At 37.0% G+C, this 18,606-nt stretch overlaps 2 protein-coding genes and 10 non-coding genes across 22 annotated transcripts in view; 9 read left to right on the top strand and 3 right to left on the bottom strand.

The window, feature by feature from the left end:
• Positions 1-3: 3 nt before the first annotated feature.
• Positions 4-11,206, top strand: TAF1D (TATA-box binding protein associated factor, RNA polymerase I subunit D). Its single transcript, XM_057552360.1, is given in 12 exon segments — positions 4-143; positions 1,783-1,946; positions 2,730-3,108; positions 3,941-4,116; positions 4,468-4,525; positions 4,916-5,038; positions 5,041-5,092; positions 8,779-8,814; positions 9,880-9,926; positions 10,249-10,318; positions 10,765-10,796; positions 11,041-11,206. Coding segments are annotated over 7 exon segments (864 nt in total). The 5' UTR covers positions 4-143; positions 1,783-1,887; the 3' UTR covers positions 8,796-8,814; positions 9,880-9,926; positions 10,249-10,318; positions 10,765-10,796; positions 11,041-11,206.
• Positions 5,653-5,779, top strand: LOC114238799 (small nucleolar RNA SNORA40). Its single transcript, XR_003624077.1, has one exon. It is a non-coding gene; the product is annotated as a small nucleolar RNA SNORA40 (small nucleolar RNA).
• LOC114238796 (small nucleolar RNA SNORA18) lies at positions 8,324-8,454 on the top strand. Its single transcript, XR_003624074.2, has one exon. It is a non-coding gene; the product is annotated as a small nucleolar RNA SNORA18 (small nucleolar RNA).
• On the top strand, positions 8,604-8,675 carry LOC114238800 (small nucleolar RNA SNORD5). The gene has a single exon (XR_003624078.1). It is a non-coding gene; the product is annotated as a small nucleolar RNA SNORD5 (small nucleolar RNA).
• On the top strand, positions 9,264-9,401 carry LOC114238804 (small nucleolar RNA SNORA8). The gene has a single exon (XR_003624082.1). It is a non-coding gene; the product is annotated as a small nucleolar RNA SNORA8 (small nucleolar RNA).
• LOC114238794 (small nucleolar RNA SNORA1) lies at positions 9,636-9,770 on the top strand. Its single transcript, XR_003624072.1, has one exon. It is a non-coding gene; the product is annotated as a small nucleolar RNA SNORA1 (small nucleolar RNA).
• Positions 10,027-10,099, top strand: LOC114238803 (small nucleolar RNA Z40). The gene has a single exon (XR_003624081.1). It is a non-coding gene; the product is annotated as a small nucleolar RNA Z40 (small nucleolar RNA).
• Positions 10,365-10,485, top strand: LOC114238795 (small nucleolar RNA SNORA32). Its single transcript, XR_003624073.1, has one exon. It is a non-coding gene; the product is annotated as a small nucleolar RNA SNORA32 (small nucleolar RNA).
• Positions 10,827-10,953, top strand: LOC114238793 (small nucleolar RNA SNORA25). The gene has a single exon (XR_003624071.1). It is a non-coding gene; the product is annotated as a small nucleolar RNA SNORA25 (small nucleolar RNA).
• CEP295 (centrosomal protein 295) overlaps positions 11,116-18,606 on the bottom strand; it is a 48,211-nt gene continuing 40,720 nt past the window's right edge. For 5 of the 11 annotated variants that reach the window (XM_057552349.1, XM_057552357.1, XM_057552348.1 and 2 more), the window contains 13 exons: positions 18,509-18,604; positions 17,515-17,618; positions 16,913-17,009; positions 16,286-16,534; positions 15,379-15,518; positions 14,546-14,696; positions 13,355-13,974; positions 12,338-12,478; positions 11,976-12,072; positions 11,674-11,838; positions 11,501-11,600; positions 11,321-11,420; positions 11,116-11,237 (listed from right to left, as the gene is read on the bottom strand). In XM_057552349.1, the coding sequence (XP_057408332.1) occupies positions 11,199-11,237; positions 11,321-11,420; positions 11,501-11,600; positions 11,674-11,838; positions 11,976-12,072; positions 12,338-12,478; positions 13,355-13,974; positions 14,546-14,696; positions 15,379-15,518; positions 16,286-16,534; positions 16,913-17,009; positions 17,515-17,618; positions 18,509-18,604 (2,099 nt within the window). In that variant the 3' untranslated portion in view covers positions 11,116-11,198. Of the gene's footprint in view, positions 11,238-11,320; positions 11,421-11,500; positions 11,601-11,673; positions 11,839-11,975; positions 12,073-12,337; positions 12,479-13,354; positions 13,975-14,545; positions 14,697-15,378; positions 15,519-16,285; positions 16,535-16,912; positions 17,010-17,514; positions 17,619-18,508; positions 18,605-18,606 lie in introns of those variants that run through there. The other 6 variants (XM_057552350.1, XM_057552354.1, XM_057552355.1 and 3 more) reach the window with 6 other exon arrangements.
• On the bottom strand, positions 17,097-17,166 carry LOC114238797 (small nucleolar RNA U2-30). The gene has a single exon (XR_003624075.1). It is a non-coding gene; the product is annotated as a small nucleolar RNA U2-30 (small nucleolar RNA).
• Positions 17,312-17,391, bottom strand: LOC114238798 (small nucleolar RNA U2-19). The gene has a single exon (XR_003624076.1). It is a non-coding gene; the product is annotated as a small nucleolar RNA U2-19 (small nucleolar RNA).

Below are 18,606 nucleotides of genomic sequence, written 5' to 3'. Positions count from 1 at the left end.
GGAGATCAAAATGGCGCCCCGCGAGTCGCCACTTCCCACCTCTCACTTTCTTCCGGGAGTCAAATTGTTATCGCGAGACTTCGGCCTCACTATTAGTTGGGGCGCGCAGCCCGCTCCTTCTTTTCTCCAGCGCGGTGGTGGAGGTTGGTGGTTCTTAGTTTGTTGGAGTGTTGTGGGGGGTCCGGAGGTTGCTGAATGCGGACTTCCTAGGGAGGGGTGGCGGGTATCTGGTACGCAGCTGAGGCCCATGCCCAGCCGGCGCTGGTTGGTGCAAGCTGTCTGCCCTCTCGACGGGTAGGAAAGAGGACGGGGGCTTCCGGGCCTTGTGGGCGGGTGAGGGTTTCCTCTTGTAGCTTTTCCCAGGCCCCTGCGTGGCGTGGCGGGGTCCAGCCGCGGAAGTCAGTCCCCGAGGGCGGAGGGCTCGTGGTTTTTGTGGACTTCGGGCCTAGTGGCTTTACTGCGGCCCACAGTACACGATTATGGCGTGGGCGTGGTCCGTTGTCTGGCATGTAGATGTTAAAAGGTGGTATAGACAATACACGTTTTCTGAATTAATAGGGGTTAAGTGCGAGGTAACCATTGCTGACGCCGTTCTCCTTGCACGAGGTTAGGCGCTTCCTGGAGACGCTCGCCCCAAAACCGCACAAAATGCTGAAGAGGAATTGTTAGAGCCAGTGAAGGGCACTATCGCCATGTGCTCCTCCTCGCAGAATCTCGGAATAGGAAGCCACACTTCCGTAGGAATGCTTTCTAGTTTCCAAAGAAGAGGTTTTGAGTCAACTTTAATTTTGATAATACGCTCTGATTTTTTTTCTTTTAAATCTCAGGTATACCATCAGTGCCACTGGATCCACTTGTTGAATTTCTTTTTGGGCAGTTATTTCGTGACTTATTTCTTAGATTTTGCATTTTAGAAAACTACGGTAAAACATACCATGAAATTACCAGGAGTCCCTTGGATATTTTGCGAATCTGAGATCTCTGTGACCTTATTGGTTTCCTATGTTTGAAATATATTATTCTTGTAGGATTTCTTTCATCGTTGCTCATTTGTCATTACCAAGAATGCTAAAGACTAAGACCATTATACAAATAGGAAGAATGATGGCATACCCGATAAGGGAGATGGAAAAGTAAAATTAGACATTATCTTTTTTTAAAATTTTGTCCAAACTATTGTAATGTATCTAAGGAGATTACAACAGTGCCCTTTGTCTTTTTTTTTTTTTTTAATCTGTAAGCCTTTCATCGTAAAGTTTGAGAATTCAGAACTTTTAAATTAATACCCATAACAGCAAATTCCAGACCAGCAGTTTGGATAGAGGTAGTTAAGTCCTGCTGATTATTTTCCCAGGTATACTGAGGCCATACTCCGCCTTCTGGCTTTGTATGCAAAAGATTTTCGTACTAGTTCCCAACTGCTGTTGAAAAATGGCTTTTTGGCCGTTAGTTGAACATTGATACTCTTCATTGTACATTACTATATGGCTAAGGGTAAAATTACATTTTTTTACTGTTGCGGAAAGCTGATACTTTCGTTGGAAATTACAATACTCTTCTGGAATCTTCCATTGGGTAGATTAAGGAGGCAAAACTGAAAGATAGAACCTGTGAATAAAATCTCTAGATTTTAGGATTGACCTGAAATGACAGTTCCTACATGAAAGTATTAAAGGCCTTGTATGTGATTTTGCCTTAACTTATGTGTAATTAATTTACGTAATTGTCACGACTACATCAACATTTTCATTACTCTGACACTAGCTGTTTGCATTTATTCAGGGAAACGACATCACATTTACTGAATTTTATATGGTCAGAAATCTGTTTAAATCAAAGAACAATTGACAACAAATTTGAGAGGGGCTTGGAGGACACATACCAGGAATGGATTCTCTCAACTATGCAACGGTATCTGATTCAGCTGTGGAAATTGAGAATCAAAGGTAAGTGCTTTTTTTTTTTTTAAAAATAACAATCACCAGATTTTTCTGGAAAAGAGACTAGGTGGTAATTTTACTGTATTTGAATTACCGGGAAAGCATAAATCATTGTAGATAATGAGTGGTGATAATGGTAATTTTCATGCAGTAGAACAGAAAAGGAAAACCTGGTTTGCACAGGCCTTTGAAGTTTTAACTACTTGTAATCGTGGGACACATTGTTAACTCAGGGAGACAGGAGTATATTCTCCGGGCCAAATTGGTATCTTCCTGATTAAATCATCCTCATTTTATAAGAAAATGGATATCAGTAGGGAATCTTGGTTTAAAATCAACTTGTTCTATTCCCCATTATCAGGGATGCTGGCTTATGTATATGATGATTATCAGGGATGCTGGCTTATGTATCTAGTCCTAATCGTTGTTGATCTCACTGGGAAAACAAATGAGCATTTCTAGTATACTCACTACATCTCTCCACTAGGATACCCTTGTTTTATTTAGAGGAGGCTTTGTCTTAGTTTCACCTCTAGCGGTGAACAAGGCTGCCTTTGTGGAACTTACATAAAGGAGGATGATTTTTTGGCTAAGTGCTATGGCACATGGCATTATGGACCACTTGTGGTAGAGTGGTCAGAGCTAAGTGATTGGCTAGTACTGAGCCCATCTTTTAAAAAGTTACTTGGAGCATGTTTTTCTGCTTTGATTTGTAAAAGAAAAGTATACTACTGGTAATGAACATTCAGTAATATAAGAGGGTACAATTAATCTTTCCCTGTTTTCTAGTGATAACTCTTCCTCTGGTAGCAGCTTATTTAAAACTCAGTGTGTTCCTATCCCACCTAAAAGGAGGCAAAGAAACCCTATTAGAAAATTTGTTCACAAACCTGAAAGTACTCAAGCAAGAGATTCATCTAGTGACTCATCTATAGAGCCAAGACCATTGACTTTAAAAGCTATTTTTGAAAGATTCAAAAAAAAGAAACGTAAAAAGAGGAAATACAAGCCAACGGGAAGATCAAGGGGAAGACCAAAAGGAAGGAGAAACACTAGAAGCTCACAAATAAATAAGAAACAATTTAAAGACAAAGGACCTGGTTTCCCATTTTTAGAATCAGGAAATGGAAGAAAACCATTACCTTGGAGAAAAATTTTAACCTTTGAGGTGAGTCTTTATATATGCTGGTACACATAGCTTAAAATGTCTGAAATGAGTTGTTGGTTGCTTTTAGAATTTAGATGGACCTGGAACATGCACTCTTCACCTTTTATAATACTTCTCTATACTGACTATACTGCCGCTTAAATGCCACCCCCATCCTTCAGCTCAAAGTTCACTTGGACTTCTGGGTGGAATCTTGCACTGGTAACACTGGGTGAATGTACCTGTATATGAAGTGCTCTAAGGCTGATTTTATACCTTGATCTTATCCTGTCAGGGCTTTAAACATCATTCCTAAAACTCAAATGCCCAGTTGTTTTATAGTAACTGAAATGAAACCCACACCTGCCTTTCATGTTCAGTGGCTATAGTAGATTTCATTTTGTTCAGATATTTCAATTTCTGACAGAATTACCAGACAAATATGCCAGTACTTAGCAGTAGACTCTGAAATATTTGAGATAAGTGATTGCATAATTTGTAGTCACTTGTTCTAGAATCTGATTTATAGGAAAGGATTAATACTCATTAACCTCTTTATGTTTTAAGGTGATTAAAATAGACAGTTCTCTGCATTAAAAAATGTCTTAAGTAATGCCCAAATGATAACAAGATTTGTGCTTGTTTTTCTTGGTACTAACTTTGATAACTTGCTAGGTAGAACAGTGAATTGATGCACGTGATCTCCATATGGCAGAGTAGTTAAATCCGGATCACTAAGGACCTTCTTGTTATGGGGATCCTTGTAATTCTGGAACGTAGGCATTTGCTGAGTGGAAGAAAATTTTTTTATTTTTAAGTCCTTGACTTAAAATATGGTGTTTTTGGTACGTAGCAAGCAGTGGCAAGAGGATTTTTTAACTACCTTGAAAAACTGAAGTATGAATACCATCTCAAGGAATCCTTGAAACAAATGAATGTTGGTGAAGATTTAGAAAAAGAAGACTTTGATAGTCGTAGATACAGATACTTGGATGATGATGGATCTATCTCTCCTATTGAAGAGTCAGCGTAAGTTCTATCATGGATTGGAATAATTTTGGACATAGGTTTTTATGAGATTAAGTGCTTTTAAATTTTAATGTTGCTCCATATGCTATCAATTTGTTTATACTTAGATTTAATAGTGATGTGAGCACAGATAAAATATTAATAGACTTGACTGGTTTTGCTATTTCCGTTGTATGTCATGACAGTATACTACTCATTGGGTTATAAAAGATTTGTCATCTGAGTGATACGCTTTTTTTTTTAACTCTTTATTGGAGTATAATTGCTTTACAATGGTGTGTTAGTTTCTGCTTTATAACAAAGTGAATCAGTTATACATATACATTGAGTGATATGCTTTTAATATTGCAGAGCAGAGGAGGAGATTGCAGCAAATCTTGAACATGATGAATGTGATATTAAATTGGTGGTAAGTGACAATTTTATCCCACTTCATTTTGGGAGGACATCTGTTGACAAAGGGAAAATTTTATCCTGTTGTGTTATTGTCTGTATTTAAGTTTTGAAAGGTTCAATGCCCTTGGTGCAGGAAATGCAAGAATAAAAATAAGAATTTTATGGATAATTGGTGAGAACATGAATTATCAATACTATATCAGTAAAAACAAAACTATTGTAAGTTTTCATCTGTGGTGTTGCTACTAGGATATCAGATGAGAAAATCAGCAGAAGTTAATTTGGATTTTTAACATCCAGATGTAGTATCCAGGTTATTTTAAGTAACCTAGAGTTTAGTTATATGTAATTACTAGTGCGGTAAAGTTTCAGTTATTGCTTAGTATTGGTATTTCTTATGCAGGAGGATAATTATTTCATAATAAGTTCTGAATTACCAAAGAAGAAGAATGTATATTTGGAACAAGAGGAAAATACTGAAGAAGCTGCACTGCCTAAAAAGAGAGCATCAAAATCCAAAAAACACTGGACAGAGGACAGAATGGCCTGAAAATAGATAGGATTATGACTACCAGACAAGGTAAACAGAATAGAGAAAAAGGAACTTTATAGAAAGAAAAGACCATAAATGTGAATACATATGCCAGCCTTATGATAAAAAAGAACCTTGTAAGAAAATAAAAAGATTAAACAAATTTATAAAACTCCTGAAGTAGTAATTATAAGAAAAATAATTAAAACAGTGAGATTATGTATAAAAAACATTGAGGCTGTTACAGCAGAGATAATCACTTCCCAAAAAAATAAACAACGTCCTACTGTTTTTGCATATGGTGGTGTATTTCTGGGTAAGAGAACTTAAAGGTGCCATTTGAGCTTTGAATCAAAGAAATAAGATTGTAATCCTGAAAAGAAAATCTTAGTTGGAATAACCACTAATGATTGACAGCCAGCCACCCTCCTTAGAGTACCTGCAACCCCATTTTTATTTTTTTTCAGACAAATTTAGTGTGAAATGCCTATTACTGTAATAAGAACTTAATATTTTCCTTTCCTAACTACCTATAATATTTCAACTATCATTTTCATCACCACTGTATGTTGCAGATTATGCCACTCTATATTACTGCATTTTACCATAGCACTTGTGTTTGTTTTTGTTTAATTTGTGGACAAAGACTTATAGACAGGTGCAAAAATAAATCCTCTTTTGCAACCCAGAACTCATTGTTCAGTATGAGTTTTGATACAGATAAGAAGGAACATGATACCTAAAAGAGAGTCAAGTGATGGGGGTGTATTGATAAACATAAAGATTGCTTCCAGGACTATAGGGCTGATAATTTCTCTCATATCTTAAGCTTTTAAATTATCAGCTGTATTGATTTAGTACTCTAATTTTAATGTTGACATGAAACAAAGATGGCTTCTTTTTTTAGGCTTTTATCTTGAACACAGTGTCTGGATAATTTAAAAAGGTATGTCTTACGTTTTAGGTGAGTTTGGGTCCAATTTGTGTAAATGTGATAAATTGTCAGAATTTAAAACCTCCATAGGTTTCATTATTGAAAGGCATTTTTGCCAATTTTAAATTTCTGTTCATAATGTAATTTTGGAAAATGAATCTCAGGATTGACATGCTTTATAGTGACATTGTGCCAGTTTCACTTCGCTTGAAGGAAAGGGTCCCAGAACTATAAATAAGGCAATTATAGTCAGAATCCTGGATATTCCTGCTTCAAGCATACACAACATATTTTTAACCTCCCCGCACCCCTATACAATATTTTTTAAAATTTTATTGAAGTATAGTTGATCTACAATATTAGTTCCTGCTGTGCAAGAGACTCAGTTATACATATATTTCTATTATGATTTATCACAGGATATTGAATATAGTTCCCTGTGCTATGTAGTAAGACCTTGTTTATCTGTACTATATATGTAAGTAGTTTGCATCTACTAATCTCAGACTCCCAGTCCATCCTTCCCCCACATCCCCCTCCTTGGCAACCACAAGTCTGTTCTCTTTGTCTGAGGCTGTTTGTTTCATAGATGTGTTCATTTGTGTGGTATTTTAGATTCCACATAGAAGTGGTATCCTATGGTATTTGTATTTCTATTTCTGACTTACTTTGCTTAGTATGATAATCTCTAGGCCCATCCATGTTGCTGCAGATGGCATTATTTCATGCTTTTTAATGGCTGAGTAATATTCCATTGTGTGTGTGTGTGTGTGTGTGTGTGTGTGTGTACCACATCTTTATCCATCTCTTGATGGACATTTAGGTTGTTTCCATGTCCTGGCTACTGTAAACAGCGTTGCAATGCATGTATCCTCTCAAACCATGTTTTTCTCTGGATATATGCCCAGGAGTGGGATTGATAGATCATATGGCAGCTCTATTTTTAGTTTGAGGAACCGCAGTACTGTTTTCCATACTGGCTGTACCAGTTTACATTCCCACCAACAGTGTAGGGGGGTGTTCCTTTTTCTCCACACCCTCTCCAGCATTTATTATTTGCAGACTTTTTGATGATGGCCATTCTCACTGGTGTGAGGTATATTTGCATTTCTGATACTGAGCAATGATGAGCATCTTTTCATGTGCCTATGTGTATGTCTTCTTTGGAGAAATGTCTATTTAGGTCTTCTGCCAGTTTTTTGATTGGGTGGTATTTTTTTGGTTATTGAATTGTACTATCCAGTAGTTTTATTATTTAAATTTTCTGGCCATGCCGCTACTTGTTATATACGTCATTACATCTGGACTGAACATATTTACTAAACACGTCATATGTTTTCAAGTTCTTCCCTCCCTTCAAATTTTGGTTTACCAAAATTGATGTTCTGCTATTAATTCACCCTCACATGATGTGAAGAATTCCCAAATAACTTTTTTCTTGAAAACCTCATGGCCTAAATGAGATGAAATGTTGCTCCTAAAGGTTATTTTAATGTTATGCATGTTAATATGCTGAATAATTTTATAGATTATAATTTTGATTTAATCTGACCTTTGTTATTTAGATTTGCAAAAGGGATATAATATATTTTTCATACACTTGTTTGGCTAGTGCATTCTTTTATTTTTGGCTGCACCAAGTGGATTGCAGGATCTTAGTTCCCAGATCAGGGATCGAACCCACTGCCATCTGCAGTGGAAGCGTGGAGTCCTAACCACTGTACGCCAGGGAAGTCCCTGCAGTGTTTTTAATGCATGCATAATCTAAAATGAGGTAGAAGATTTAATAGTATAATGCTAGAAATGACTACACAGGACAGACAATTTCATGAATCTGAATGATACAAAGTTTAATTAAATACACACAATTTGCCTTCAACGATTCCCCAATGGTCAGAACATCAGCACATTAACATTTTTCTGTATTTTTATAATTGATATCAACTAATGAGAAAATACTTTATATAGTTCTTAAATTAAGGGAAAAATTCAGTTAAAGTAAAAATTTTGCAGTAATCAGGGAATTGCATAGGCAAAACACATTGCAGTAATGAAGTTCTTAAAATCAAGCTTAAATTTATATGTGGAACTCTGTTTGGTTCATGTATAATAGCTAATAAGTACTTTGCATATTTTTATCTGTTAGTATAATGCTATCTTTTCTAAGCATTGTTAAAATACCTACCATGTGATTAATTAATGGGATGATTTCTTTAAATTTCTTAAACATCCTTTGTGATGTCTGACTGTTACTGCACAGTTTTGAACTCATCTAAGAGACTGGAGCTCTTTCAAATAATTGTTCTCTTGTGGACTTGTTTATATTTTTTAAAAAGGAAGCAGTGGTTGAGGTCTATCCCGATGGGGCTTTTTCTGTAAACCTACATCGTTGGAAACGCCTCATAGATTAACTGTGTGGTTTCCTTTACTCATAGAACTACCTGTTAGATCTGTGGGAAAGAACTACGAGACAGAGCTGCCAAGTAAACTATGAAAAACCTAACAAACTTTTTATCTTAGGTATTGGCATATCCCAATGATCTGTACTGTTCTAGGGTGTGATGGCTTAGGTAAGTTTTAATCAGTGACAGTGTCATTTATTCGGGGGCGGGGGGTACCATTCCAGTTCAGATGATGAATTTAACTGTTCAACTGCTGAATGATACAAACATGAACTAAAACTTAATTCTGATAGAGCTGAGTATGCTTAATATCTAAATATTTTAAGTTATATATTGAGGTTTTAATTTTTAATCACATGAGTATGGTATCCATCTTTTATTTGCTATTTTATCTGCAGGAGTGAATATGATTTGAACCTAATACATTTTTAGAGGTAAGTGGAATATTTAATTTCTATTCAAATTAAGGATTCAGAAGTTCTGAAAACAATGTTAAATTTTGAGTACAGCATTCCATTACTGTTGTGGCTGCTAGTTAATTAGGTTATAAAACAATTATCAGGATTTTGGCCAAAAATACTGCTGTAATATTTGTGTTTACAGAATTGGAAAAAAATGAAGAGACAGCACTGACATGTAAATGTATAATCGGATAGTTTCCTATGTAAGTTCTATAGGTATAGAGAGGGTAAAGGTAGCAATGGCTAGGTTTATAGTTTAAAATGGAGTTAATGCAGTTCTCATTGGAATAACAGATATAAAACTCAAATTAACATGTTACAAGAACGTAAATTTTTAGAGATGTGTGAAGATAATAATAATATTTCTCAGATAGTAACGTTACAAACTTGAGGTTGAGGGGTTTTTCTGGTTCAGTCATAATTGCACTGCATGGTATCTGCATTCAGCAGTTTGTTCCTGCTGGGTGTTCAAAGGACAGTGCAATATAAATTCAGTATTTGGCATCGTTGGTTTTCTTGGCTTTGTGCATGTTAGACCTGGTATTTCTACTGATACAGTATTCCTATAGTTTCTCATACTGTTCAGTTTGACAGTCTTCAATAGTAACTAATACTATTTTTCTAGGGTGTCAAATTCAGAACCAGGTAGATCCATCGCCTGACCCTAAACATGTAAGGCTTTCTATTTGTTGCTTCTAGTAGCTTTCCTTTATTGATAGCATTGTTGAACTTCTATACAAGTGCAGAAGCCTTTTGCACAGTGTATATGTAAGCTTGAGAGAAATGTTTTATAAAGCCTCATACTACTGAAAATGGGCACTGTTGTTCATGGTGTCCGTAAATTGTTAATGTGGCTACAGTGAGAACACAGGTTTTGCTTCCATCACTGTAATTTTATTGCAGTGGTGACAATGAGACCTGCAACATTTTTTTTTTTTTTGCTAGGCTCATGAGTAAAAACTGGATATAACAAGGCTTTTCAGTATTAGAAAAGATGAAGGGATAAATAGCAACGTACTTGCTGTGTTTAATTTCTAGGGTCCTAAAGTAAATCGCTTGAGGAAATTGGATCCCAAAGATTACAGGTATGATTTTCATTTCATTTTTTTCCCCTTGTATTTAATGAAAAAGACTATAATGATGTTAAAAAGGCCATTAGTAGTTTTACTATTTACCAGTGATGTATGATGTCATGATGATGGGCAAAATGTTCAACTGCTCTGAATGGGCTGAATGAAAATAGCCTTTCTGAACATCCATCTTATATAAAGCTTTATTTTAAAACATGAAAGCTCTAAGATAAAAGTTGCCTGAAACATGTATGTTTGGAAGCAATCAGCTAAATTTAGGTATGAATGAAAATGGAACCTAATCAGTCCCAGTTGCCATTACAATCTTTTTCTGTAGGTGGGGAATTTTGAAGTGTGTCCATATTTCATTGGAGATCAAAGAAGCCTAACTAAAAGAATTGTGGCAAGTAATTTTTTTTATTTTACCACACCAAATTATTTGTCAGGTTTTAATGGTCATTACCAAGGCTTTTAGAATGCAGTTTCTCATTTGCTGTGGACATGACCATAAAAAAAGTTTCCCACTAGGTTTTATTTCTGCTACTTTGTAGCATTCAGCCTGTTGGGAACATTTTATTGTTTACTTGTATTTCCATTGCCTAGGTCAGCACTGTTCCAGTATAAATAGAACACAAGCCATTTTTTCTAATTAGATTTTACAATACTGATACATGGGTAGTGACTATTATATTGAACAGTATGTGCCTAGATTGCTGGAGTTCTTTGTTTAATCCTGGGCTTTTAGTTTATTACATTACAGGTTGCCTGGTTACTAAAGGGAGGGGAGGCTGGCTTCAGAATTTTACATGAGCATCTCTGAAAATGGACCCTTACCTTTATATTTGTTATACAGGGCTGACTCACACGATAACTTCTTTTTGAAAGGTATGTACACATTAAAGAAACTAATTTTATAGGTCATTTCAAAGAGGGCTGATGGGACCAAATCCAGGAGCTCTTTACGCTGTGACCAAAGATTGAGTTCTCCACTGGATATAATAGTAACTTTATAGTGCTATGTTTTCCGGATGGAGATACAAGCCACTCGTACCCATGATTGGTGATGTGGGAAAGTAAAAATAAATGTAAATATCTTCCAACTTTAACCAATGTCTACTCTCTTCTTTAGGGCTACTTTATCTTGAAGATTATGAGTTTGGAGGAAGTAAGGTGATTGATTGGCAGTGGAAAGAATCAGAACATGTGAAATTCCTTAAAAATTTATTGACTTAAATAACTTTGTGTTACACATAATTAAAAAAAACCCTTTACACTTTGTGCAGAAAGTCAGCATATATTTTTGGCTCGAAGTTTCTCTAATGTTTTCTGTGGAGGGAATAATAACATCAGTTACAGTTCTGATGTGCTTTGGACATGAAAAATTGGAGGTGGGGGCGGGGGCTGCTCACCTTATGGAATTCTTTTGCCCTTGCTCTGTTTTGGGCATATGCGTCTTGCTTTGCTTTCTCTTCCTTTTGCTTTTTCACTTCGGGTAACTGATGGTATAATCTGTAAGAAATTTATATGGAATTAAAGACAGACACTTCAGCTATGTGAATTCATATATCTTCGTATATCCACATACATACCTTAGAGCCCTTTGGTGCATATGGGCTTGTGCAGTCTTTCTGTCTTCAGGAAGAGACACTCTAACCTTGTTCACACCCTTCAGGTGACTGACAAATGAACCTGAGCAGAGAACAAGTCATTTAATATATATGTAATGCCAGATTCTCTTTGAAAACTGATGTGGAGAGTATACCTGTAGGTTTCTCCTTTACGATTTTGGTTTGAGAACTTCCAGAGACACGGATTTTATTCCTTATTTCTTTCTGTCTCTGTGAGGATCTCTCCATAAATGCTTTTTTCCTTTTTATAAATGCTTCTTGTAAGCTCCCTGGAGTAGCTGTAAACTTTGAAAGGGTTTCTGTTTAAAAGAAAAAAATTGAGGCTATATGTCAGCAATATACGAACATGCGGGGTTTCTGCTCAAGTAGGGGGAACCTGAGTGGGGAACCCCACTGGCCCCTGGGCTCACTAATCTGATGCTCAGGGCATACATACCTGCACACACAGCTGGTGGTTTCTCCACAGAATGTTCTGATGCAGCTGGACAATCTGAGTTTTGTGTTTCTGATAGAAGAGGCAGAAATTCACTCACCTAATTGTGAGAAAGTCATAGACTTTACCACTTGACCTCACTGTACAGATTCACAGCAAAGGTTCTAAACTTTACCCATTCTCAACCCTAGGTCCTTTGGCCTTTCTAGAAAGTTCAGTTATCAGCTTGTCCACTGTGAGCACATTCATACAACGATTCTAATGTAAGAATAAATGCCATATAGAAAGCTAAGTAAAACTATCCTTTTTTATTCCCTAATTCTCAACTATGGGTTGCTGTATGAAATGAGAGCTACGAAATTTACCTGAAAACAGCTCTTTGCCTCATTTTCTCTCTTTTCTTCTAGAGTTAAGTTTGCAAAATCCATTTCAGCAATACTGATATCACTATTGCTTATCAATGTAAGTTCTGGTTCTTCCATTATACCATGGCCACATTCTGTCTCCTGTGCAGTAAAAAGGGAAACAATATTCAAAAATCATAGCCTCAAAAACACTCAATGTGAAAAATATGTACATTACGGAGGAAGAACACCAGGTTCTTCAACTAAGGATACTGGAGAAGACAAACTACTCCATGGGTTACAGAGCCAAGCGCCTGCTGACTGACTGGGGGCTGTGCAGAACTGCAGTGTATGTGTCCCCTACCTATCTGAATGGCCGCTGGGCTGCAGCTGAATGCTGCAAGACCACAAATTGCTTCAACCATGTTTTGTTTTGTTTTTCGATGTGGACCACTTTTAAGTTACAGTATTGCTTCTGTTTTATGGTTTGGTTTTTTGGCTGCAAGGCCTGTGGGATCCTAGCTCCCTGACCAGGGATGGAACCCACACCCCTGCATTGGAAGGCGAAGTCCCAACCACTGGACCGCCAGGGAAGTCCCTAGACCACACTTTATGAAGGAGAAAACCTTTCAATACTGAACAAGAATTTACAAAAAACACAAAAATCCAAAAGCTGCAAAGTAAATCACCTTATTTTTTGCTTATCTGTGAAGGGACAAACACATAGTACTAGAAGGTAAGCTGAAACCAAGCAGATTAGTCCAGTGCAGCACAATGAGGTTCAACACTGTTAAGTGCTGAAGCATAGGCTGAGCCACCATTTTTCAGGAAAGCTGGAGAAAAATGTGAATTGGGAAGATCTGTAAAATTCAGAGGGAGGTCAAATTTAAAAAATTTTTCTCATTTCATTGGAGATTTCCAATGATTATGAGATTGACTATATCTCAGATAGTAGCTCTGTTGCATCTCTTGCAATTTTGTTTAAAAAGTCTTCTGAAAATGAAATCAAAGATTATATACAACACAGATTTCACTTACCCAGATTGGAATAGAGTTCTGTAATGAAAACGATCCAGAACTTACAAAGAGCTCTGACTGTGCTAGTTGAGTTTGGTTTCCTATGATTGTTGGAGTTTCTGCGGTAGTTGAATCCTCAAGACATTTTTCATTCTGAACAGTGACTGAATATGGTGTCTGAATTGAAGTTCTTACACATAATTGTGAATTTATATTTAAGACTCCACAGGTTTCTTTATCATCAGTGAGCCCTTGACCTTGTAACACTGTTCCAACTCCTCTTTCTGACAGTTCTTCAAAGCCCAGTCTTTCTTTTCTGCCTTCTGGTTGGTCTTTTATTGAGCACTCACTGGAGGTAGAACCACATGGAGTGCTATGCTGTAGATTTAATTGATGAAATACATTAGCCTCACCAGATGAACTGAAGACTGAGCTTTGCAAATTTCCTACAGAGAGCTGGAAAGGAACACTTTCTTGCTTGTTTTGTAATACTTCATTCTGTTCAGAGGAGTAGTTTTGATTTTCCGCCCCTTGGGAAGAGTCTCTTGCTTCAGTGCTAAAAATACTTGGTAAGTCAGCATGCTGGCTTCCTTCCTGTGAAGAAAATTCTGGCAGAAGTTGCTGAAAAGACTGTTCAGACCCTATAAGAAATCAGTTGATCATAATTATATGTTGTAAAACTTGAATAGAGATATGGTCTCTAATAGTTGCTGAGGACATTGCAAGTAATAGGTTACTTAAAATTTTAGGAATGAAAACTGACAGACATGAGTAGAAAGTTAAAGGATGGTCACAGTGATTTTCGAATAACTACTGCTCACACCATGTATTTTCTCCTATAATAATATTTAACAAAGGAACTATGACTTAAACACGAGGACTTTTCCCCCCATAACAATACTGACTTTATAACAAAGACTTAAACATGCATGTGCATCTCATATATATGTTGTGATGTGTGTATATATATAAAATTTGTATAAAAAGTTTTAGAAGGATACTTAAACATAACTGTAAGGGTTGAGGTAGGGAAGTTGAGCAAGAGGCAGCACTTTTTATTTCATCAAAATAAAATGCAAACTGAGCATATATTACTTCTGTTATTTAAATAAATATACAGAGAAACTGGTGAGGTGGAGACAAACCAAGAGCAATTGATATGAACAACAGTGAAAAACAATTGAGCTTTAACTTTTTTGAACTTCTACATACATTCAATAACAGTTTCTGTAGCAAAACTCTGAGCTTCGTCACGAGCCCAGTTAGGGTCAGGCTGGTTCAGGCTGGTCCTCAATGCTGTAAAAGAAGCTGTACTTTTGGGTGGCAGACTAGAACGGAGGCTTTCACAGGAGGAATCTGACCTCTGATGGAAGACAACAGGGAAACACTGAAATATTAGTATTTACTATGTGTTACCAGTTGAATCAATCTTTTATGTTTCCTTGATATTATTCTTCCTTAATTACCACTTTACTACCACATAAACCACTTGCTTATTCAAACCCAATTCTTTCACTTTAGTAAATATGAAACAGACTTTTTGTTTAGAAAACAAATTGTGAATTAACAAGACAGAGTTCATAATATGACTGAATCATTTTCTGATAAGCAGGAACTATGCAGAGCTGCCTGGAAATAGAAAGACCCAGGTTTGAATCTTAGCTCCTTTATTGTATAGGAAGAGACTTTAAATTTTGCAAAATTCTGTTTACCTGACTGTTTAAGACTGAATTCCATTAAAGTAACACCACCCCCCAAAACCCTGAAAAGTTTTTATGGGTCCTCATAGCTGGAGATAAAACTTTGGGACAAAATTCTAATGCACCTATTTTCAATCTTGGTTCTGCATTATAATCACTTTATCTGACCATTCCTAGGGATTCTGATTTAATTGGTCTGAGGTACAGTCTGGGCACTGGTATCTAAAAGCTTACCAGATGATTTTAATTGGCAGCCAAGGCTAAGAAGCATTGTTCTGTTCTAACAGAAGAAAAGACAAACTGTTTTTGGAAATTCACTGCAAAGAAGCATCTACTTTATTATACCTGGTAAAAGTCTTTGCTGTCTTGAGAAATCCCAGAGAAAGATGATGACGAATCAAAATCTGGATGTGGTTCTAAGGGTTTAAACAGCTGACGATGCAAATTTGGAAAACTCTGTTCCAGTTCTGGAAAGTCAAAGTCAACTGTTGGAATTTTAAGGAAAAAAGACACTTATTTTAAAAATAAAGAAAGCCTAGAAAAGTAGTACTAAGAACATATTCATAAGGTAACTCCAATTCAACAAAATTGCATTTTTTTCATTACCAGCAGATGCTTTCAAATTAAGTCCTACCGTTATCTCTCATGTACAAAAGGGGCGGGTGGTGGCGGTGGTTTGACCAGAACCTTTGACAAATGCAAGTTTCCATTTCTATTATAGCCTCAAGGTCTTTATGGGGTTAGTTAGGAGTAAGATGCCATCATTGTCACTGCTTTGTTACAGTAATCTTTGCTATTCTCAGCTCATTTCAGGATCAATGATTTGAAAAAAAGAAAAGCTCACTGTACCAAGTGTTGCCACAGGCCAGACACTGCACTTTATGTGCATTATCCCCAACACCCCTCCTCCTTCCACAGGGGACAAGAGTAAGCTGCCTGTGGTCTCACAGTTAGGAAATGGTCAAGAGGTCTGATTTCTGAGTTCTTGTGCTCAGTATGGCAATACTGAGCTACTGTAGTTAACTTTGCAAAGGTGAAGGAAGATCTGCTCATCTCTTCTACACTGTCTCAGTCAGTCTGTTTCCGGAGCCCCTCTCTCACTAAGTGCCCTCAGCGTTTTCCATGTTATAACTGCTACAGCAAGCCATCAAAACACAAAGCTCAAACAATTACTACTTCCAACTAAAAAGGATGAAAGGTTAAAAGTTAACACTTAGTTTACATGAAAGTATTTGTTCACAAATAATTTTACCCCACAAGTCTGTTTTTTCAGTCATCAAATTTGCTTCATTTATGTACTTGTCTATCATCTGCTGAATGTGTGTCTGACCAGATGTAAATGTTTCCACTGCAGGTAAAAGAGGTTTATGGGCGTCCTGAGGGTCCTGTCTTTGATAAATAACTTGTGTTGAAGGAACTACAGAACTTAAAACATTTGTTTCCTCTTCTTTACTGGTGGGAGATTCTTGTTCCCTCTGGTCCACAAGCTCTGAAAACGACTCTGAAAATTGGGTTTAATGAAAATATTTAGTGTCTGGGTACTTCCTTTGAGACATATTTTAGCAGAGAGGCATAGCAGTACACATCGATAAGGAATCAGTGCAGCCAAGAAATGTGCTCCGTAGATTCCCACCAACCTTAGCAGACCCTCCTCAACGTGCTACTGGAGATGAGCAGAGTGTCTCTGCGTCTGCAGCCCAGTGACTTCAATCATGGTTAGAATGTCATACTGTCCAATATTCTAAAGGCATGATTACTTTTGAGATTTAAACAACAATCCCTCTCAGCACCTTGTGAAAAGTAATGTTGGCTCTCACCGCTGTACTGCAATGCAACTGGTGCTTCTCTTTCAATTTATTTATAAACATTCTGATATTACCTGTAAGGCTCAAATCTGTGTTTTCATAACTTAAAAAGCTCCCAGTAGAAACAGTTATTGAAGATAATGGCTCATGATAAATTTCTTGTGTTTCAGCCTAAAAATTAAGAAGAACATTAGGCCACAATGTAGGAAGTAATATCTAGAAAAAACCCAAGTCACCAATGTTAGCAGTTATTTATTCTGAGCTCAGATCAAGTGTAGAAACCTTCATAGTTATAAAGGTCCGTAGTAAAACCTTTTCATCATTGCTCAGAACTGATCAGCCTTTCATACACACAACCCCCAGCCCACTCTCACTCCCCCATCAATAAGTCCTCAGTTATCCACTGTCACCTTTATACACACACACACACACACACATACACACCACTTATTGTTTTAAATTATTCTTTTGCTTCTCAGAACTATAGAGATCATGCATCAGGTAGACTAAGAGGTCTTCTGATGCTCAGATTTGGCTGTTTTCATCACTGATCCACTCCAGTAAGAGCAGATCTCAGAGAACACAGACTTCAATATTCCACAACTTCTGTAAACTAAAAAGACAATATGAAGCCAAGCAACTCTAACAATGCAGCACACATCAAGACATTACTAACCTTATCATCTGGCTTCACATTTGGACCCAGGTACGTATGGTCTTCTTCCTCCACAGAGTAACTTAATACTGCATGATTCTCAACCACAGCCTCACTGACCTTGACTAAAATGGGGAAGGAGGGGGAAGGTCTGGATTATGACAAATCAAATTTTTAGCACCAGAGGGCATAATTTCCTGCTTTCCTACAATTTTCTCTCATATTTTGCTTTGTAGAGTTGCCTTATCTTAGACCAAAAAGAAAAAAAAAAAAATTCATGTTATTATTCATTAAAAGCATTTAGGACTTCCCTGGTGGCACAGTGGTTAAGAATCCACCTGCCAATGCAGGGGACACGGGTTCAATCCCCGGTCCGGGAAGATCCCACATGCCTCAGAGCAACTAAGGCCGTGTGCCACAACTACTGAGCCTGTGCTCTAGAGCCCGTGAGCCACAGCTACTGAAGCCCGTGTGCCTAGAGCCCGTGCTCTGCAATAAGAGAAGCCACCGCGATGAGAAGCCCGCGCACCGCAACGAAGAGTAGCCCCCGCTCACTGCAACTACAGAAAACCCGTGCACAGCAACGAAGACCCAATGCAGCCAAAAATAAACAAAATAAATTAACTAATTAAAAAAAAAATTTATAGCCAGCACAATATAATTTTTCATGGAAAACTGTAGTTGTCATTATTATTCTATGAATAAAACCCTTTAGAAAAGAGCCACTGTGATGGGAAACGCTTTTGTCATTAATTTTAAGTGAAGAAGCAAGAATATTCAATTATAAGTACAGTGTGATCTCAAAGGTGAGAAAAATGCACATAAAAAAGACGAAAACACCAAAGTGCAACTAGTGGTTGCTTAAGAATAGTAGGACAAGGAGGAATTTTACTTCTTTATAACTTGCAGTGCTGTCTAAAATCACAATGAGCATACACTGCTTTTATTATGAATCATCATTCCTAATTACATTTGACATATTAAAAATACATAAAAATTATACTTTCTGTCTCACTATTAGTAATCCGGGTATTCTGAGTTAGTTTTTCTCGTACTCCCAATAGCCAACATTTGTGAGAAAGCCAGCCAAGGAATATGGTCATCTGTGGCTCT

Source organism: Balaenoptera acutorostrata, chromosome 9, assembly GCF_949987535.1.
Source record: "Balaenoptera acutorostrata chromosome 9, mBalAcu1.1, whole genome shotgun sequence".
Taxonomy (NCBI): Eukaryota; Metazoa; Chordata; class Mammalia; order Artiodactyla; family Balaenopteridae; genus Balaenoptera; species Balaenoptera acutorostrata.
The sequence above is the reverse complement of the archived record's forward strand: the minus strand, read 5'-3'. Positions and strand labels throughout refer to the sequence as shown.